At 49.1% G+C, this 16,410-nt stretch overlaps 1 protein-coding gene across 1 annotated transcript in view; it reads right to left on the bottom strand.

Annotated features, from left to right (window-relative positions):
* Positions 1-9,982: 9,982 nt before the first annotated feature.
* Positions 9,983-16,410, bottom strand: part of PLXNA2 (plexin A2) — a 206,257-nt gene continuing 199,829 nt past the window's right edge. Inside the window, exons 30-31 of the mRNA XM_006767182.2 lie at positions 15,995-16,145; positions 9,983-14,990 (exon numbers count right to left, since the gene is read on the bottom strand). Coding sequence (XP_006767245.1) covers positions 14,895-14,990; positions 15,995-16,145 — 247 coding nt within the window. The 3' untranslated portion in view covers positions 9,983-14,894. The remainder of the gene's footprint in view (positions 14,991-15,994; positions 16,146-16,410) is intronic.

The following is a 16,410-nucleotide window of genomic DNA, read 5'->3' as shown; positions in this document are numbered from 1 at the left end:
CTGCCTTCTCCAGATATTGGGTGGCATAAAAATTCAAACCTGTGATATTAAATACTTAATATCACCCAAATTCTATGACTCTCACTGCTGTGCGGTAGTGGACCCAGTGGCCACTCCATCAGGGTCTCTTCTGATTGGGGAGTTTATCATCCGGAGAAATGTTTGAGGTTCCTTGAGCTTTGAGGAGCCTCTAACTGCATTTGTCGAGGTAAGAAATGCCCAAACAGGTAGAGAATTTCTCTAAGAGTTTACTGGAGCCAAACGGACAATACTAGTACATGCTACCTATAGCATTCTTTACTTAAAAAACATCAGAGAGGATAAAAGGAAACAGCAAAATGTAGGGTGTCGGTTTCTGTGGGTGGCACGGCCCCCTACAAAGCACATCATGTGAGGGCCCATCTACCTCCCCAGCTGGGCAGCCTCAGAGGAGGACAAGCGATCGCCACGCAGCACGGTGTAGTTTAGGACCTGGAAGAGGAGGGTCTGCTGAGGTGAGCTCAGGGGAGAGTATTTTTGCTACACAAGCGTGACTGTGGAAGATGAGGAGCTCAGGGTTACAAGCCTAAAAAGAAAGTTCCTTTCTTAAAAAGAAAAAATACAGTCATCATTACACTTGCAAGAAATGCGGGGTGTGGGAAGGTGGGAAACAGAATAAGTAAGAGATAAAATAAAATTCACCCACGATCCCACTGCCCTGCTCAGATCACACTGTAACATCTTGTGAACCGTTTTCTCAAACATTAACAATTCTTTCTGAGCATAATTTTAAATGATAATATAATACCCCATCTTGTGGCTATACTATAATCTACTTAACTTTGCAAAACGTGGGGGGTCTCCAACCCCATAGTGGAGATTTAATTCGTTTCTACTTACTAAAGATAAGCGATACAAACATGTATGTTTGTCCTTATTTGTACTTGCTTAAAATTGAAGTGGAATTATTGCAACAGAGAGAATGAATATTTTAAAGACTCTTGAGGTTTATTGCCATATTGCACTCGGGATAATATGGTTCAGATTTCTATGGTGTGAGCAGCGTGAGAGTGGGCTCATCAGTACACCGTGCCTTCATCAATATTCTGCATTGACTCCTCCAAGTATCTGCTAATTCGTTAGGGCAACAGATGTATTTCATTATTGTGTTTGTTTCACATATATTGATTGCTAGTGAGGTTCAACATTTCTTTGTACATTTAAACCCATTATTTGTATTTCTTCTGCTATTCTGTTATTGTTCCTTACACATTCTTTTTTGGGGTTTAGAGGGTTTTGTTATGTATAAAGACTATTTTATATTTCAAGAACATTAATTTTTGATGTTTTTGTTGCAGGCATTTCTCTCGGGTTGATTTTGCTGTTTATTTTATCCTCTTTGATGTTTTTTATGGAGATGGTTTGAATTTTTATGCAGCCAAATATATGTATTTTTCTCTTTGTGATTTCCCCAATTGCTTTTATGCTTAGAAATTTTATCTCCACACTGAGATAGAAATAATAATCTATATTTTAGTCTAAGTACTTTATGATTGCATTTTTTTACATTTAACTCTTTAATTCATCCGAGGTGTATTTTGTTCTATGTTGAGGGATAAGCGTTTAAATAGGCAATCAATTACCCCAGCAGCATGTATTAGAGAATGTTTTGTTTCCTCACTGGCTTGGATGCCACCTTTATCACATGCTAACTTTTTCATAAATACAGACTGAGCTGTTATTCTGTTCAGTTGGTTCTTCTATTATAATCACACTGTTATAATTATTGTATCTTTATAGATTCAGGCATTGTTGTATATGAAATGTAGCATTTTATTATCTGCTAGAACAAATCTTCTACAATTACTTGGTTTAAAAAAATTGGCAACTTCTGCTCATTTTCCAGATGAATTTTAGAATCATGCTGTCTAGCTTCAGGAAAAAAAAATCTCACTTGGGACTTTGAAAAGGATTGGATTCAACATATATCTTAATTCATGAACCATCTGCATCTTTATCCTGTGCAGTCTCACCATGCAGGAAAATGACACTTTCTGGCTTTTCCTCCCTTTCCTTGTTTTTTTTTTTTTTTCCAGGTTTCACTCTCGTCTAAATGAAATCTTAGTGCATACTGTGAGACAAGGATCAAAATGGATTCCTTTTCAAATAGCCAATTTCCCCAGATCCCGGTTTTTGCATAACTCACACCTTCTCCGGCGATCTAGGAAATTTATTAAGTCCTTATGTATGTATTAGGGTCTGTTTCCAGGCTGTCTAATCCCACTGATCTGCCTTTTCTTGTGCTAATGCCACGCTATTTGGGTTATTGTCTGGTCTTTCCCTTGGAAACGACACCCCCTCCAGATGGCTCTTGGAGTCGCTGCCTGCTTTTCCCAAACCAGGACTCATGTCCTGAATACAGAGCCAGCCCTTGACCAGAGCTCTGGTCGTAAGCTTTTCAGTGGCCCGAGGGACAGAGCCATTTGATGCCAGGTTTTGTTTGTTTTGTGTTTGTTTTTTAATATGAGAGGGGAAGGAAGACAGAGATAGAAATCTCGATGACAGAGAAACATCCATCAGCTGCCTTCTGCACGTCCCCTTCTGGGAATCCAGCCTGCACCCCAGGCAGGTGCCCTGACTGGAATTGAACCGGTGACCTCCTGGTGCATGGAACGACACTCAACCAACTGAACCACACCAGCTGGGCACGTTTTGGTTTTTAGTTGCGCAAACACTAAGGCTGGTGGAGACTAAAGACTGATCCTTACCCACCTCTTTCCTCCCTTTTTTTTAGTTCAGATGCCGGCCCTGGGGCCTCCAATCTCCAGACTCCCCCAGGGAAGAACGAGGGAGAACGAGCGGCCTGAACATTCCAGGGAGGCGGTGCAAGGTAGTAAGACCGCTGTTCTGGAAACCTCGTTTCTCAAGGCCTGCTCTGTGCCAGGCCTGTGCGAAGGCCGTTGCATATATTAATTTAATTTTCACCAAAGCCCTGAGCCCACACAACATTTGACACACTAGAAGACTGGCTCGAGGGGGTGAGAAATACCTCATATCACCCAAATTCTACGATCCTCACTGCTGTGCGGTGGCTGACCCAGTGGAGAAATGTTTGAGGTTCCCTGAGCTTTGAGAGGCCTCTAGCTCCAGCTCTCCTGGCGAACAGAATCTGCTGATATGAGGCCCAGGTGTTTGAAGCTGGTCACCTGAGCCAGGGCTCCGTGTCACCTCCCCCACCCCCTCCCCGCCAGGCTAGTGGGCACACCTGAGCACCCTTGCCATACCCAGCCATGGAGAGGCTCTGGTTGGCCCTCTCTAGGTGAAAAAACAAGTACCCCCGGAGTCCGTGACGTTTGTCGAGCTAAGAAACACCCCAATACGCAGAGGATTTTTCTAAGGGTTTACTGGAGCCTAACTGACAACCTATGCTGGGCTGCAAGATCCGAAACGCTCCTGAAAATGACAGTTTTGCTGCTGCTTTTAGGCATTTGAAACTAAGGAGGGAATTTAAGGGCGATTACCTGCAGGTGGGACAAAGCAAGGTGGGGATAAGATGACAGGATGGCTAGCAAGATTATGTGCTCTCTTAAGGGAGCCCAGCGTTAGGGGCACTTGAGGTGACATCCAGGAGCTGGGGCATGGAGCCACCTGAGGTGGGAAGAGCAAGGGAAGATGAGAGTGGGGAGGCCAGCGTTCTGAAGGAGTCTCGGAGATGAGACAACTAAACATGGTTTTGTGTGTTTGTTTTACCAGCTTCTGGTGCGTGCTCCTTAGCTGGGACTCTTGGTGGACTAGGATTGTACGGACACTGGTGAGCTCAGGAGAAAAAGCAGGACGAGGAGGTCATTCCAGTTTTTCCCATTCCAGTTTATTCCTCTCTGACCCGGACCTGGACCCTGCCCTCTCCCACCCCTACCCCCATTCCTGGCCTCCAGGTATCTGCATATCTGGTTGGTATCTGCCCTTTTCTCCTTGGTTACCTAGCAAAGGCTGGGATTCTATCAGGAAACTAAGGGTTTCCTCAGGGTTGCCAGGGCCTGGGGTGAGCGGAGAATGGAGAATTATTGCTAATGGGTAGAGTTTCAGTTTTGCAAGATGAAAAGAGTGATGAGGGTGGGTGGTGGTCATGGTTGCACAACAGTGTGAGTGTATTTAATACCACTGACCAGTACACTTCAAATAGTTAAGAGGGGAAATTTTATGTTATGTGTATTTTAGCAGAATAAAAGCATCACAATGAATGGATTTGCAGGTTACACGCCCACCTTCAGCTTCAGTGTTTGAAAGCAGGTTGACATGTCTTTTCTTCACTGTGATGGTTATTTTTTTAAAAATATATTTTATTGATTTTTCACAGAGTGGAAGGAGAGGGATAGAGAGTTAGAAACATCAATGAGAGAGAAACATCGATCAGCTGCCTCCTGCACACCCCGCACTGGGGATGTGCCCGCAACCAACCTTGGCCAGAATCGAACCTGGGACCCTTCAGTCCGCAGGCCACCGCTCTATCCACTGAGCCAAACCGGTTAGGGCTGATGGCTAATTTTTTGTGTCAATTTAGCTTTGGTGCCCAGTTGTTGGGTCAAACATTAGTCTAGTTGTGGCTGCAAAGCTAGTTTTAAGATCTACACTTACATTCAGTAGACTTTGAGCAAAACAGGTTTCCTGCCCTAGTATGGGTGAGCCTCACCTAACAGTGGAAGGCCTTCAGGTAATACAGGTTTGCCAGAGAAGACATTTTGCCCCTGCATCGATGTTTGCCACAGCCACTAGCCTGCCAGCTTGCCCTGCAGATTGCAGACTTGCCAGTTCCAGTGATGTGAGCCGATTCCATAAATTCCCTAAAACCTCTGCCTCTGTCTTTATTTACCACTACACTACACACATGCCCTGTGCCTCCAGCCCACTTATCACCCAAGCCGGCATGGCCATGGGTGAACCTGAGGGGGGTGGTCAGTGAAGGTTTAGAAAAGACAGACGAGAGAATAAAGCTGGAGCTGGATAGGACGCTGCCCTCTGACTAGAGAGACAGCGCCAAGGCCTGCAAGCTGAGTCTTTCTTTTATAGCCAGATTCCACGAGGCCAAGTAAGGGCGTGGTCAAGGTGTTTGCAACGTTCTCGCGGGTTTCGAATCTACTCAATTACATACACCTGGTCAAGCTTTGTTTACTTGCTGCGGCTCCCACAGCCCATATCACTCAGCCATCTGGGAGCCGCTCTCTGCACTTATCTTTCTCTGTTTCACCTGCCCTGGGCCCGTGGGCCTGCCCTGCCTCCTGACTGTCCAGGTAAAGGGTATTTTACCTGCGAGGCCCCAAATCGTTTTTGGATCCTGGTCCTGGTCAGGCTTTTGGGAAGCCATCTACTGATTTGTGGCCAACAGGACTCTGTGGCTTGAGCACATGGAGAGCTGGTTTGACCCACTTCTCTCTGCTACTTTCTATTTACCTGTAACATTTAAAAAAATGTTTTATTTTTATTGATTTCAGAGAGGAAGGGAGGAGAGAGAGAAACATTAATGATGAGAGAGAATCATTAATTGGCTGCCTCCTGCTCCCACCCCTCCGACCCCCTCCCTCGCCCCCCGACACACACACACAGGGGAGGGAGCTGGCAACCCAGGTATGTGCCCTGACTGGGAATCAAACCATGACCTCCTGGTTCACAGGTTGACGCTCACCACGGAGCCATGCCGGCTGGGCTACCTGTAGCATTCTTGACTGGCTGGTTCATGGCTGGCTCTGTCTTTGGGTAAACCTTTCATTCATCTCCTGCTTTCTTTGCTCGGCATCCAGGCCTAGTCCTCTAAGCGCTTACCTCTCAGCACCAGCGTTCACTTCTGAAACCTATGAGGATTGATTCTGCTTCATCCGTAGCCAGATAGAGACCCCCATCTCCTCCGGCCTGTGGGACTGTTTTAAAAAGAAGGATTTATGGTTAATTCTATCTCTCATTTACCTTTTGTAATATCTATGGGCCCCAAGATATATTTTACCCTATTTAACTCCTACAAAAACCCTACTTAATACATAGCATCCCCATTTTATAGAATTGAAAATTGGTACATAGAAAGATGATGTAGCTTGCCCCAGACCACTCAGCTTTGGGATGAAATTCAACGGTGGGCAATTGAATCCAAGGCCTGTGCTCTTAGGGGGATGTGAAACCCAGCAATTATCACGGGGTCGGGAGCGAGGACGCAAGAAAAATGAGGCAGAGACATAAAGCGAAGCCGGGAATCAGATGGAAAGTATATTACTATTATTAGTGCTTATATATTATATATATTATTAGTTAATATATGTCATATTGCTTCATAATATATTATTACCCCATAGCAAGAAAGTCCTGCACATGTGCTACTGGTGGGCCCCAAATTTGGCTCCCAGCTTCTGGCAGCCAAACGCAGCGCGACCTCATCTGTATTTCAGCTCCCTTGCTGAGCAGAGGGCTGACAGCTCATGGTGTCACTATGATCAAACACACACCACCAGCAACACCCACCTCCCCGAATTCCTTCTCTCCAGTGGCTTATCATACGTGTTTTCCCTCATATCGAGGAGCCCAGCACTCCCAGACGCCTGTTGCTGCAGGTTGGCAACATTACTTTGCACTTCGTAGGAAAAATGAAGAAAAGGGATAAATCTTTCTCTCCTTGCATAATGATTCTGTATTGACATTACATTGTAAATTCTGAGAAAGCTGCAACGTTGAGACGTGTATATCTAATGGTGCCCAGTCAAGTGTGATGCTAACTTCAAGCGATGAATCAATAGCGATGGTGTGGAACAAATATGAATATTGACGAACGCTGAAGATGGGTCCCCCGGCACCTGCTTGTTGTAAGAGGGAGGATCCATTTCTGGAGAAGATTGCCGAAGATTCAGTGGTTCTAGAGGTTGTGCAGTAGGAGGGGCATACGAGTCAGACCTCAGAGGCTCTACCACTGAATAGCTGTGTGACCTTAAGGAAGTCCCTTAACCTCTCTGAGCCTCAAGCTAGAGAAATCGAACACTCCTATCATGTAGGATTAAGAGGCCTAAAAGAGGATTTCCCATGCTTGGAGTATGATAGGTGGTTCCCAACATTTGTTGGTTCGTTCGTTCATTCATTCATTCATTCATTCATAGCACTGTTACTGGGCGTGTGCTGTGGGCCTGGCACTCACCTCTGTAAACAGGACAGGCCGGCACCCGGTAGACTCCTCTCCCCGCCTCTTCCTTCCTGAGGACGGCAGTTCCCGCTGCGGCTATTTAATAATAGAGGCTCTCCAAGTCCAAGTTGCTAAGGGGAGATGGGGCCCAGCAGGGGACTCTGGGGTGCAAGGACCCTGTATAATGCCTCCTCCATCTGGTCTGTGTCCCAGCCGACCCCAGGGCCCCATCAGACACTGTTAGAGGCCCTTCCCTAACCACACTCTTGGCAGGAGCTCACCAGGGCCACAGGGTCTCTGCTGAAAAACCATCCCACCTTTCCACTGCACCCAGTGCTTCGTTTAAAAGAGAAGCGGAGGATGGTTTAATGTCAGTAACATTCGTCAAATGGCCCATGGCCCCTGCGCTCACAAACCAACCCTCCCTGCAATGGGAAACAATGCACTAATTACACACAGGCCTCAGCAATGGTGCCTGCTCCTTCCGGCTCTTCAGGCTGTTGTGTTTGCATTTTTCTCACCCTCAGGGGCAGCATTTGCATCTGTCCTGTCTCTTAGGAAACGTGTGTGTGTGTGTGTGTGTGTGAGAGAGAGAGAGAGAAAGCACCATAAACTCAGAGGCTGTGGAGTGAGGGTGAGAATTTTCTCTTTGAATCTACGATAATTCTACAACTCCAGGACGCACTTGTTAATGTAAAAAACCATTGAAACCTGTAAAGAATTTTGTGAGTTTATTTGAGCCAAACTGTCGACATATGCCGGGAAGCAGAACCTCAACGAATTGAGATAGTGCTCCGAGGAATGGTGGGGTTATAATTGTATTTATACATTGCAATCAAAGGAGGGACATAGGTGGGTTACATGAAATTCATTGGTGACAGATTTAAGGAGGTGGGATTAAGCGAAGCGAGGAAACCTCTAGGATAGGATAAAAAGTAAAATGATGGACACATACCTAGGTGGGTGTAGGATCAATTAACATGATAATGAAGGAATTTGTAGTATCTGCCCTGGCGCCCAGAACATTTGGTTGTGCCCCAGGGGCTCTAGAAAAAGGGAAGTTCCAAGTGACCCAGACATTTCAAAGGGAATGTTATCTTAGAGGCAAAAAGGCAAATGGGCTCAGTAAGGATCAAAGTTGATCTTGTCAGTGAAGATACTGGCCTAGGACATAACTGCCCACCATCACTGCTTTTAGTTAAAGTGTAATTTCAGCCCATCCTTTGTGGTTATTTTAGGTCTCTGAGTCTGCTAGGCTGCCACGCAGGCCTTCCCTGAGCTTGTCAGGTCAGCGTGTGGCCCCTTTCGTCTACACACTGTATCTATGAACAGTCACTTGTTTCCATGCGTTTGTCTTTGAGCCCCAGGCCCCATTCCTACAGCGTCACAGTCCATCTAAGACTGGCCACCAGGCCAGCAGGGTCTGCGTCTCCCTCATCCGGCTGGCGGCTCCGTGAAGGCGGCAGCTACCTCCGCCATCAGATCGGAGGCTCTCTGAGGGCAAGGGCTGCTCCTCCCCCTTCAGGAGTTTTCACTCCCAGTGCCAGGCACACAGCGGTGAGGCCAGAAACCAGTTCTGACCTCGTTATCATGAAGGGAGTGACCGGCAGTTCTGGCGGCTCAGCTGAGATGGCAGACGGGCAGGTTGTCCAGTTATCCTCACCCACGCCCTTCACCGGCCGAGGGTGGAAGTGTCACTCACACACTTTGGGATATGAGCAGGAAATATAGGAAAACGAACATCCTCAGGTCAGCCTAACTGCTTATCTTTTTAAACAAAAAATATTTTAATTTACATTAGAGAGGAAGGAAGAGGGAGCGAGAGATAGAAACATCAATGATGGGAGAGAATCATTGATTGAGCCCACAACCTGGGCATGTGCCCTGACCGGGAATCGAACCGTGACCTCCTGGTTCATAGGTGGACACTCAACCACTGAGCCATGCAGCCAGGGCCTAACTGCTTATCTTCTCCCTCTCGCTGTGCTGGATCTAAAGGCACCCATGGCCTGGCACCTTTCTCCTGACCCCTTTCATCCCCCAACTGGAAATAAAAGAAAAACAACAAAAATCCCTCCTGTGGCACGACTCAGACACTCCATTCCCAGAGTCCACTCACTGCAAGGCTGATGAGGGCGGATCACGTCTTTCTCATTCCCCCCCCCAAAAGTATATTTTTATTGATTTCAGAGAGGAAGGGAGAGGGGAGAGCGAGATAGAAACATCAATGATGAGAGAGAATCATTGATTGGCTGCCTCCTGCACTCCCCCTACTAGGGATCGAACCCGCAACCCCAGCATGTGCCCTTGACTGGGATTAAACCCGAGACCCTTCAGTCCACAGGCCGACGCTCTATCTGCTGAGCCAAACCAGCTAGGGCATCTCTCTCATTTTTAATTTTATTCCCGGGCACTTGCCACAGTGCCAGCCCATGGTAGATGCTTAATAAGTGTTATGTACTAATGAGTGAATGTCATTTTCAGGAAGGGCTAGGGTGGATCGCCTCATTCTTGGGAGGCCTTATTCACTCCTGGGAAAGTGCCACAACCCAAAGTGTCTGGCACTGTCACCCTTTTTGGAAGAAAAGCTATATTCTGGGGTCTTGGGGCTAGAGGGCAGTGTTCACCTATTGCTGCAAGCAGAGCAGCGTGTGTGTGTGTGTGTGTGTGTGTGTGTGTGTGTGTGTGTGATGACTGGACATTAATGAGCTCTGGCTCCAGAGAGAATTCTAGAAGTCCCTCAAAACAACTTAGCTCACCTCCCCGTGATATCCTGCTTCTTAAATATGCTGGGAAAAGTTCGTCTGCGTCTAGGCTGCTGAACAATCAAGTTCATTTGAAGAGTTACGGTATTTTTTAATCCAGTAAATTTTATTTATATATAACAACAGTACAAATCGCGTCCTTGGCTTGCAAAATAGGAGTGTTTCATATTTACAATAGGTACACAATAATATATTAGAATAACAAAAAAACCTATTTTATTGGAACATCTTAAATACTTCATTTTCTTCCAGTTTCATTTTTTTAATTTCGCAACACCTGTAAAAACAAGAAAACCAGACAACTATCGCTGCATTTTCTTAAAAATATAGCTATCACACAGATTCCAGTGTGTCAGGAAGAGTGGGTTTGGGGAGGAGAGGTTGTGGGCAGAGGCTGGGGCGGTGGGCTCAGGCCCCTAGTGTTGTGGTACAAGGAGCTGGTCCCTTCCTCCCAGACACACCTGAGGACATCTGCTCTGGATGGAGGGCACTAGTTTCCATTTTGCTCTCCACCTGCAATGCCAGGAAGGAGGGTAACAAGTCAGGGCCTGGACTGAAGCCCAGAGGACCTCCCACCTTCATTGAGGCTGGGACAGGGGGCAGGGTGAGCTGCGGAAAAGGTGGGGCCGGTCTGTAGGCGGAGCTTCTTTCAGGTGAGGAGGCCGGATGAGGGGGTCCAGGGAAGCCAGAGTCTCAGGTTGCCTTGCTGGGCTGCTGGGCTGTGTGACCAGCAGTTGGCTGATCTCTCCCAGGTCTTTCCTGAGTCCCAGATTGAAACTTGGTCTTTCCTAGGTGGCATCGTGTAGCCCAGTAGCTAAAACTTCACTCCCGGGGGAAACCAGGAGGAGGGAAGAGAGGAGGGAGGTTGGAGCGAGGGGGAGGATGCTGCCAGTTTCTCAGAGCTTGCTCCTGAGGCTCCCCAAGGCCCTGAACTCCATCCCCGAGTCTCGCTGTGGGATCCACTCCTACATGGACCCTGTGGCTGTGCGGCTGCTCGCGTTTTCTCGCCGTTAGAGCCCCTGGGCCTCCTGTCTGCAGCCAGGCCTCCCCCAGAGCAGCTGGCTCAGTGTTTACCGGCTGCAGGTTCACGGGGGCAGGTGTGGCACTAGGGAAGCGCCTGGAGATTTAGCGGACGAGGCTTTCAGGCTTTCTCTAGGTGTTCTGCCCGGGCCATGTGCAGTCTGTCACACCCATCCTTGCTTCTGCATGTGCAGCGGGGCCATTTCTTGTCCTCATTTGGTGGAAATGAAGCAAGTCCGGGGACTCGAGGAGCAGGGAACTGTCGCCACAAGAGACAGTGGTAATGGAAACGAGGGAGGCTCTATTGCCCACGTGATGTCCCCAGAATAAGGTAAGGCAGCTGGGTAGGTGGGCTTTTTTCTCTCCTCAGGCCTCCTTGCTTAGAAGACTCCTGCCCCCTGCGGGCGAGGAAGGAGAACTGCGCCTGCTAAGTTGGTGGCAAGAACCGGTAGCCTGGAGAATGTAAACTTGCTAGAAGGTCCTTCTGGGTCTTGTTTGTTGCTGTTTCTCAGCACACAGACCAATGCCTAGAGAATAGTTACAGGTCTGAAGGTTCCCTGATTGAATGAACAAATGAATGAAAAAAAAAACAGGTCCCGCCCTGTAGTGACCATTGACAGCTGATCCACGAGTTCAATGACCAAGCTCTGCAAAGAGGGGTGCTCTTAGCCAGTGGTGGATGGGAAATGGTCCTGAGGGGTGCGCTGTGGGGAGCAGGAGGGGGGATGGCAGAGCAGCAGTCGACACCAGGCTGAGGGTGGGAAGCAGCAGGCCCGCTGGAGTGACTGGCTCCACCATGATGGACATCTTGTCCATCTCCGTGTTGCCCAACACCTTTCCGGGGTCCTGATCCTTTTCCAGGGGATCGTCTCCTGTGCAGATCAATAAAACACAAGCCGGACTGCCTTTCCAGAGGCACCTCCTTCCTGGCCTCCCGCCAAGGTGGATGGCTTCATGTGGGGGAGAGGCCGTGCCTTTCATGCGTATTCTTCACTCAAGGTCACACCGTCTTCGAACTGGGTAACAGTGAGGAGGGAGGTCAACTGACGGCCTCTCCTCCCTGTTCCACAGGGTGGACTCCACTGGTTCTTGGTGATCCAAGGTCAAGAGCTGGTGGAGGAGGACTAGGTGAGCCGCCAGAGCGGGGGCAGGCTCTACAGCCACTTGCTTGAGTCCAACCGATGTTTCCTTTCCCTTAATTTCTTTCTCAGGGATGCCACTTCCCTTGCCAACCCAACTTCCGCAGCTCTCTCACGGAGTCCCGCGAAACGGGGCCAAGTGTCTTGCCAGCTTTGGCTCTTCTCTCTGCATCTGTGCTCCTGCTTTCTTCAGTCTACCCCCCACCCCCCATCATCCTCTACCCTCTCCAAAAACTTTCAAGGAAGCACCCCCGGGGACAGTGAGTGGCCACCAGAAGTAGCTGCTGGGAGATGCTCAGGTGGATGCCCAGAGGTAAGGGATGGTTAAGATGCAATGGAGATGTCTAAGTTGCTTTTGCTTCTTGGTGGAGCCAAGTCCTGGTGCCAGTTAGAGCAGTGGTGTGATCAGAAAGCCTGCAGGCAGAACTCAGAAGTAAAATGAGGCGAGCCCGAATTTTGTGTGTGTGTGTGTGTGTGTATGTGTGTGTGTGTGGGTAGCACAGAGTTCCTTCTCACATTCCTCTTGCCCGTATCTCCTCTCTTTTCATCTCCATAAATCATGGGCTCTGAGCTGATAAGCTTTGGGTGCTGTGAAGAGTAAACACTTTGGCTTAGTGCGGAAGGCCAGTCATTAGTATTTCTTTCAGGCTGTTAATAGAGCCCAGAGAAACTTTAACAGAAGAGGATTATCAGAAGAAAGTGGCCTTGGCATGGCTGGTCGGGAATTAGAATGAAAACAAGTTTCCTGAGTATTTCGCTGAATGCTTTTCTCTTCCCATTTGTCAGCTGCATTCAGGCAAGAAACCGGGGCTGGGAGCAGGCGATGTCTGCTGTGTGGTCAGCCCAGCAATCCAAAGCCACACGCCAGCGATGGGAGCCAGCCCTCCGGCCTCCCTCCCCCAGCCCTTTCCTGGGAATCCAGTGTGGTCAGCAGAGCCTCTGGAAATTGGAATTGTTTGGAGGTAAATCAGGGCACAGAGAAGCTGGGGCCCAGAGTTAATTACAGAGGAAATGACTCTGGGCTGGTCTCTCTGGGGATGGCTGGTCCCTTCCCAGCATTGCAGCCCCTTGACAAGGAGGTGGGAAGTGGAGGTTGGCCCGCTCCTGCCTCCCCGACTTCCCATCCCTCTGCCTCTCTCTTGTCCTCCTTCCCCCACACTTCGGTGCTGCTGCTTGTAGAGAAGTCGGAGCCGTCTGCTTGGATCCTTGCCAACGTGGGAGGCCCGGAAACCTGGATGGCTGTCCCGGTCACCGAGGTCTTGTCACCAACAGAGTCTCGGTGACTCCCACTGGCTCCCGAGAGTCCTCTGGACCAGGGCGTGGCATGTGGGTCACTCTGCTTGGAAACTGCACTCGGGAGAGCTGGTCATCATGGCTTTAGGTGCCAGCAGGAAAGGAGCCCAGCGAGAAACCGCCCACGTGTCCTTCCAACTCGTAAGGACAAGAGAGGCAGAAGTCATGCGGGGATCGACAGTCTTTTCTCCCCAGGAAGTGCGCCATCAGGAGCGTCCACATGTGAGCGAAGGGTTGTCTCCCCTCGCCAGGCACAAGGGAATGAAACAAACAAAGCAGAACAGGAAAGCCCGCGGCTTCTGTAACCGATGCTCTGCAGGTACTGCTTGCTGTAAACATGGTTGGATGCTTGACTCCTGTTTTCTCTCTAACTGTGAAAACCACCAGCGGGTTGGAATGGAATCCAAAGCCAAACACTCATGCCCCCACAAGGAACCTCCTGGAGGCCTGGCCCTGTGCCTCCAGGCCCTGTCCCCACGGTGCCTGGTTCAGGACAGTGACTGATGTGAAGGCGGAGCTGCGCATGTCCTCAGGGAGGCCAGTCGTCTGGTCTGAGAGAGGGCCCCCTCTCCCCCACTTCCGCTGGGAACTTTGGGGAAACCAAAGGGAAAGGTACCAAAGATCAGCTCCTCATTTGTTGAGGTTTGGGATTAAATAAAACACACACACACACAGAGACACACACACACACAACAAACAAACAAAAAAAACAGTAGCAAAAAGCATTGGTACTCTAGAGACACATCTCTCGAGAGATGAGAACATACAGGTGTGTGGTCTGTAAAGCTCAATTCCCCATCCGCCAGCTGAGCTGCTCCACGCTTTGCAGTTGGGCACAAAGTTCTGTAGTTCCCACGCTCTCCGGCTGCCGGGATAATTCCAGGTTTTACTGGCCTCTGGTTTTGCAAAGTGTTTGGTGCAGACTTGTGCTCATTCTTCTCCTCCTCCTTTTTTTTTTTTTTAATGCCAAGGGAAAAGAAGCAATTTCCCCTCCGATTTCTCTCAGCATCTCTGTAGGTGTGTTGTTTTTTTTTCCCTGGCATTTGGAGACAGGAGTTAGATAAGGAAGGAGGGCTGGGGACAAGAGAAGGAGGGGGGATAGAACCCAGAATTCAACAAAAGTTGGACGGGATTAACAGGGAAGCGTTTTGTTTTGTTTTATTTCTGGTTTTCCTTTTTCTTAAAAAAAATTAAATAAAGTTCTCATTATTTCCCCAATATACATCAAATGAGTTTTCATGCAAAGCAGCAGTCACAGAGGCGGAACCGTGTCCAGCTGGCGCCTCTCGGCTTGAAGAGCCGCCTCCTCCGCGGCCCTGCTCCTCTCCTGTGCGCCCTGGGGTGGACGACGCCCATGGTCTCTCCCTGCAGGATCCGCCCGGCCTGCGAGGAGACTTGGCTGGCGTGGCTCCCCTCTCCCCGGGATGGGGTCTCGGGGGACAGCAAGCTCTGGGGTCCGATCCCCTTCCCTTGTCCTTCCTTCCGAGACGCCCAGTGTCACAGCGTTCACGGGTCCCTCTGCCCAGGAACGGGAAGCTCCGTCTCTCAGCTCTCGATGGACATAGCATTTATGAGCTGTTCCACCTTGTAGGCCAGCCGCTGGCGCCGGGCCTGCTCGTCCTGCTCCAGCGCCCCGATGAGCTGAGGAACAAAGCAAAGGCGGGGAGACTTCAGGACTCAGGAGGGGAGACGCCATTTCCGAATCTTCCATCCTTCTATCTGCCTTTCCCTTCTGCCCTAATGAGCATAACCTTAAGTCACGTATATGCTTAACTGACTATGTATATATGCATTTATATATGTATGTGTGTATAGATGTATATATTATGTATGCATGTGTATATATGTATGTGTATATAGTATATGTTATGTATGCATAGATGTATATATATAGGGATGCTGGACAGCACAGGGATTAGGGGTGCTGACCTCCCAGATAGGAGATTCTTATATAATGACAGTCAACCCTTTGCATGGGTGATTCCCAAAGAATGTTTCATCTCCAAACAACGTGGGTTTGACCGGTGTGAGTTAGCGGAATTGTGGTCAAGTGAAAAAATCCACGTGCAAGTGGATTGTGCAATTCAAACCATGTTTAAGGGGCCGCCGCGTAGCTAAGGTGTTTGAAAGAACATCTGGCATACAGGAAGCGCTATGCAAGCGTTAGTTACTGTTATTATCATCGTTATCATTACTGACACCGCTTTCAGGCACAATGCTCATGTGTGACAGGTGAATTCCCCGAAGCTGTCCCGTGGAACTGCCACTCAGGGGAAGGTCCACCCGCGTCTCTGAAATGTAACTGGCGGGCTGTGCCCGAGTGCGCACTGATTCATTGTTTAAGGAAGAATGAAATTAATCACAGAACACTTTCCACTGGAAAACAACAACATTGCTAAAAGTGTTATTTATTGCGTGACGGCGAGTGAAAGACGAGGCGATGTGTAAGGAAGTGCTGGGTGAGTCGGGGAGGCGGGGCTGCCTTTGGAAGGATGGGGGTGATTTTGGAGCGCAGGGGTTTTTGCCTCCATGGATGTGTTTTCTAAATGACCCTCTGATGCTGCTATTTCAGGACGGGCACAGGCGTTTGTCTAAGCGCCTGGCTTGCTGGGTGTGGGTGTCTGTGCCCCGGGGCCCTGTCTTACCTCTTCGCTGTACTTGCTGACGTAGGAGTAGATCTCATTGAGGGCACTCAGCATGTGGAACTCCACAGCGTGCAGGCGGGACTGCTCGGCGAGGTAGGCGTTCATGTCCTGGTCGCTGATGGCGGGCAGCTTGGCGATGTCTGCATAGTATCTGCCAGGCAGAGGACAAGCTCCTTGAGGGGGGGCTCGCCCAGACCCGGAGCCCCTCGCGAACACAGGAGTCCCCATTTACTAGCGCCTTCTTATTTCTCTCCTGATGTGGCTTCCTCTGGCCTCTTGCCTCCAGCTGAGGCTCCCTAAGGCCAGGTTCCATCTATCTGTGAGCTCCTGGCTGCAGTGCCCCCCAGTGGTGAAAAGCCCAGACTCTGAGCAGAATCCTTATATTCAAATCTCAGCTCAGCTACCTGCTAGCTGTT

The sequence above is a fragment of the Myotis davidii genome, unplaced genomic scaffold (assembly GCF_000327345.1).
Source record: "Myotis davidii unplaced genomic scaffold, ASM32734v1 scaffold622, whole genome shotgun sequence".
Lineage (NCBI taxonomy): Eukaryota > Metazoa > Chordata > Mammalia > Chiroptera > Vespertilionidae > Myotis > Myotis davidii.
This window is presented reverse-complemented; position numbering and strand designations above follow the sequence as displayed.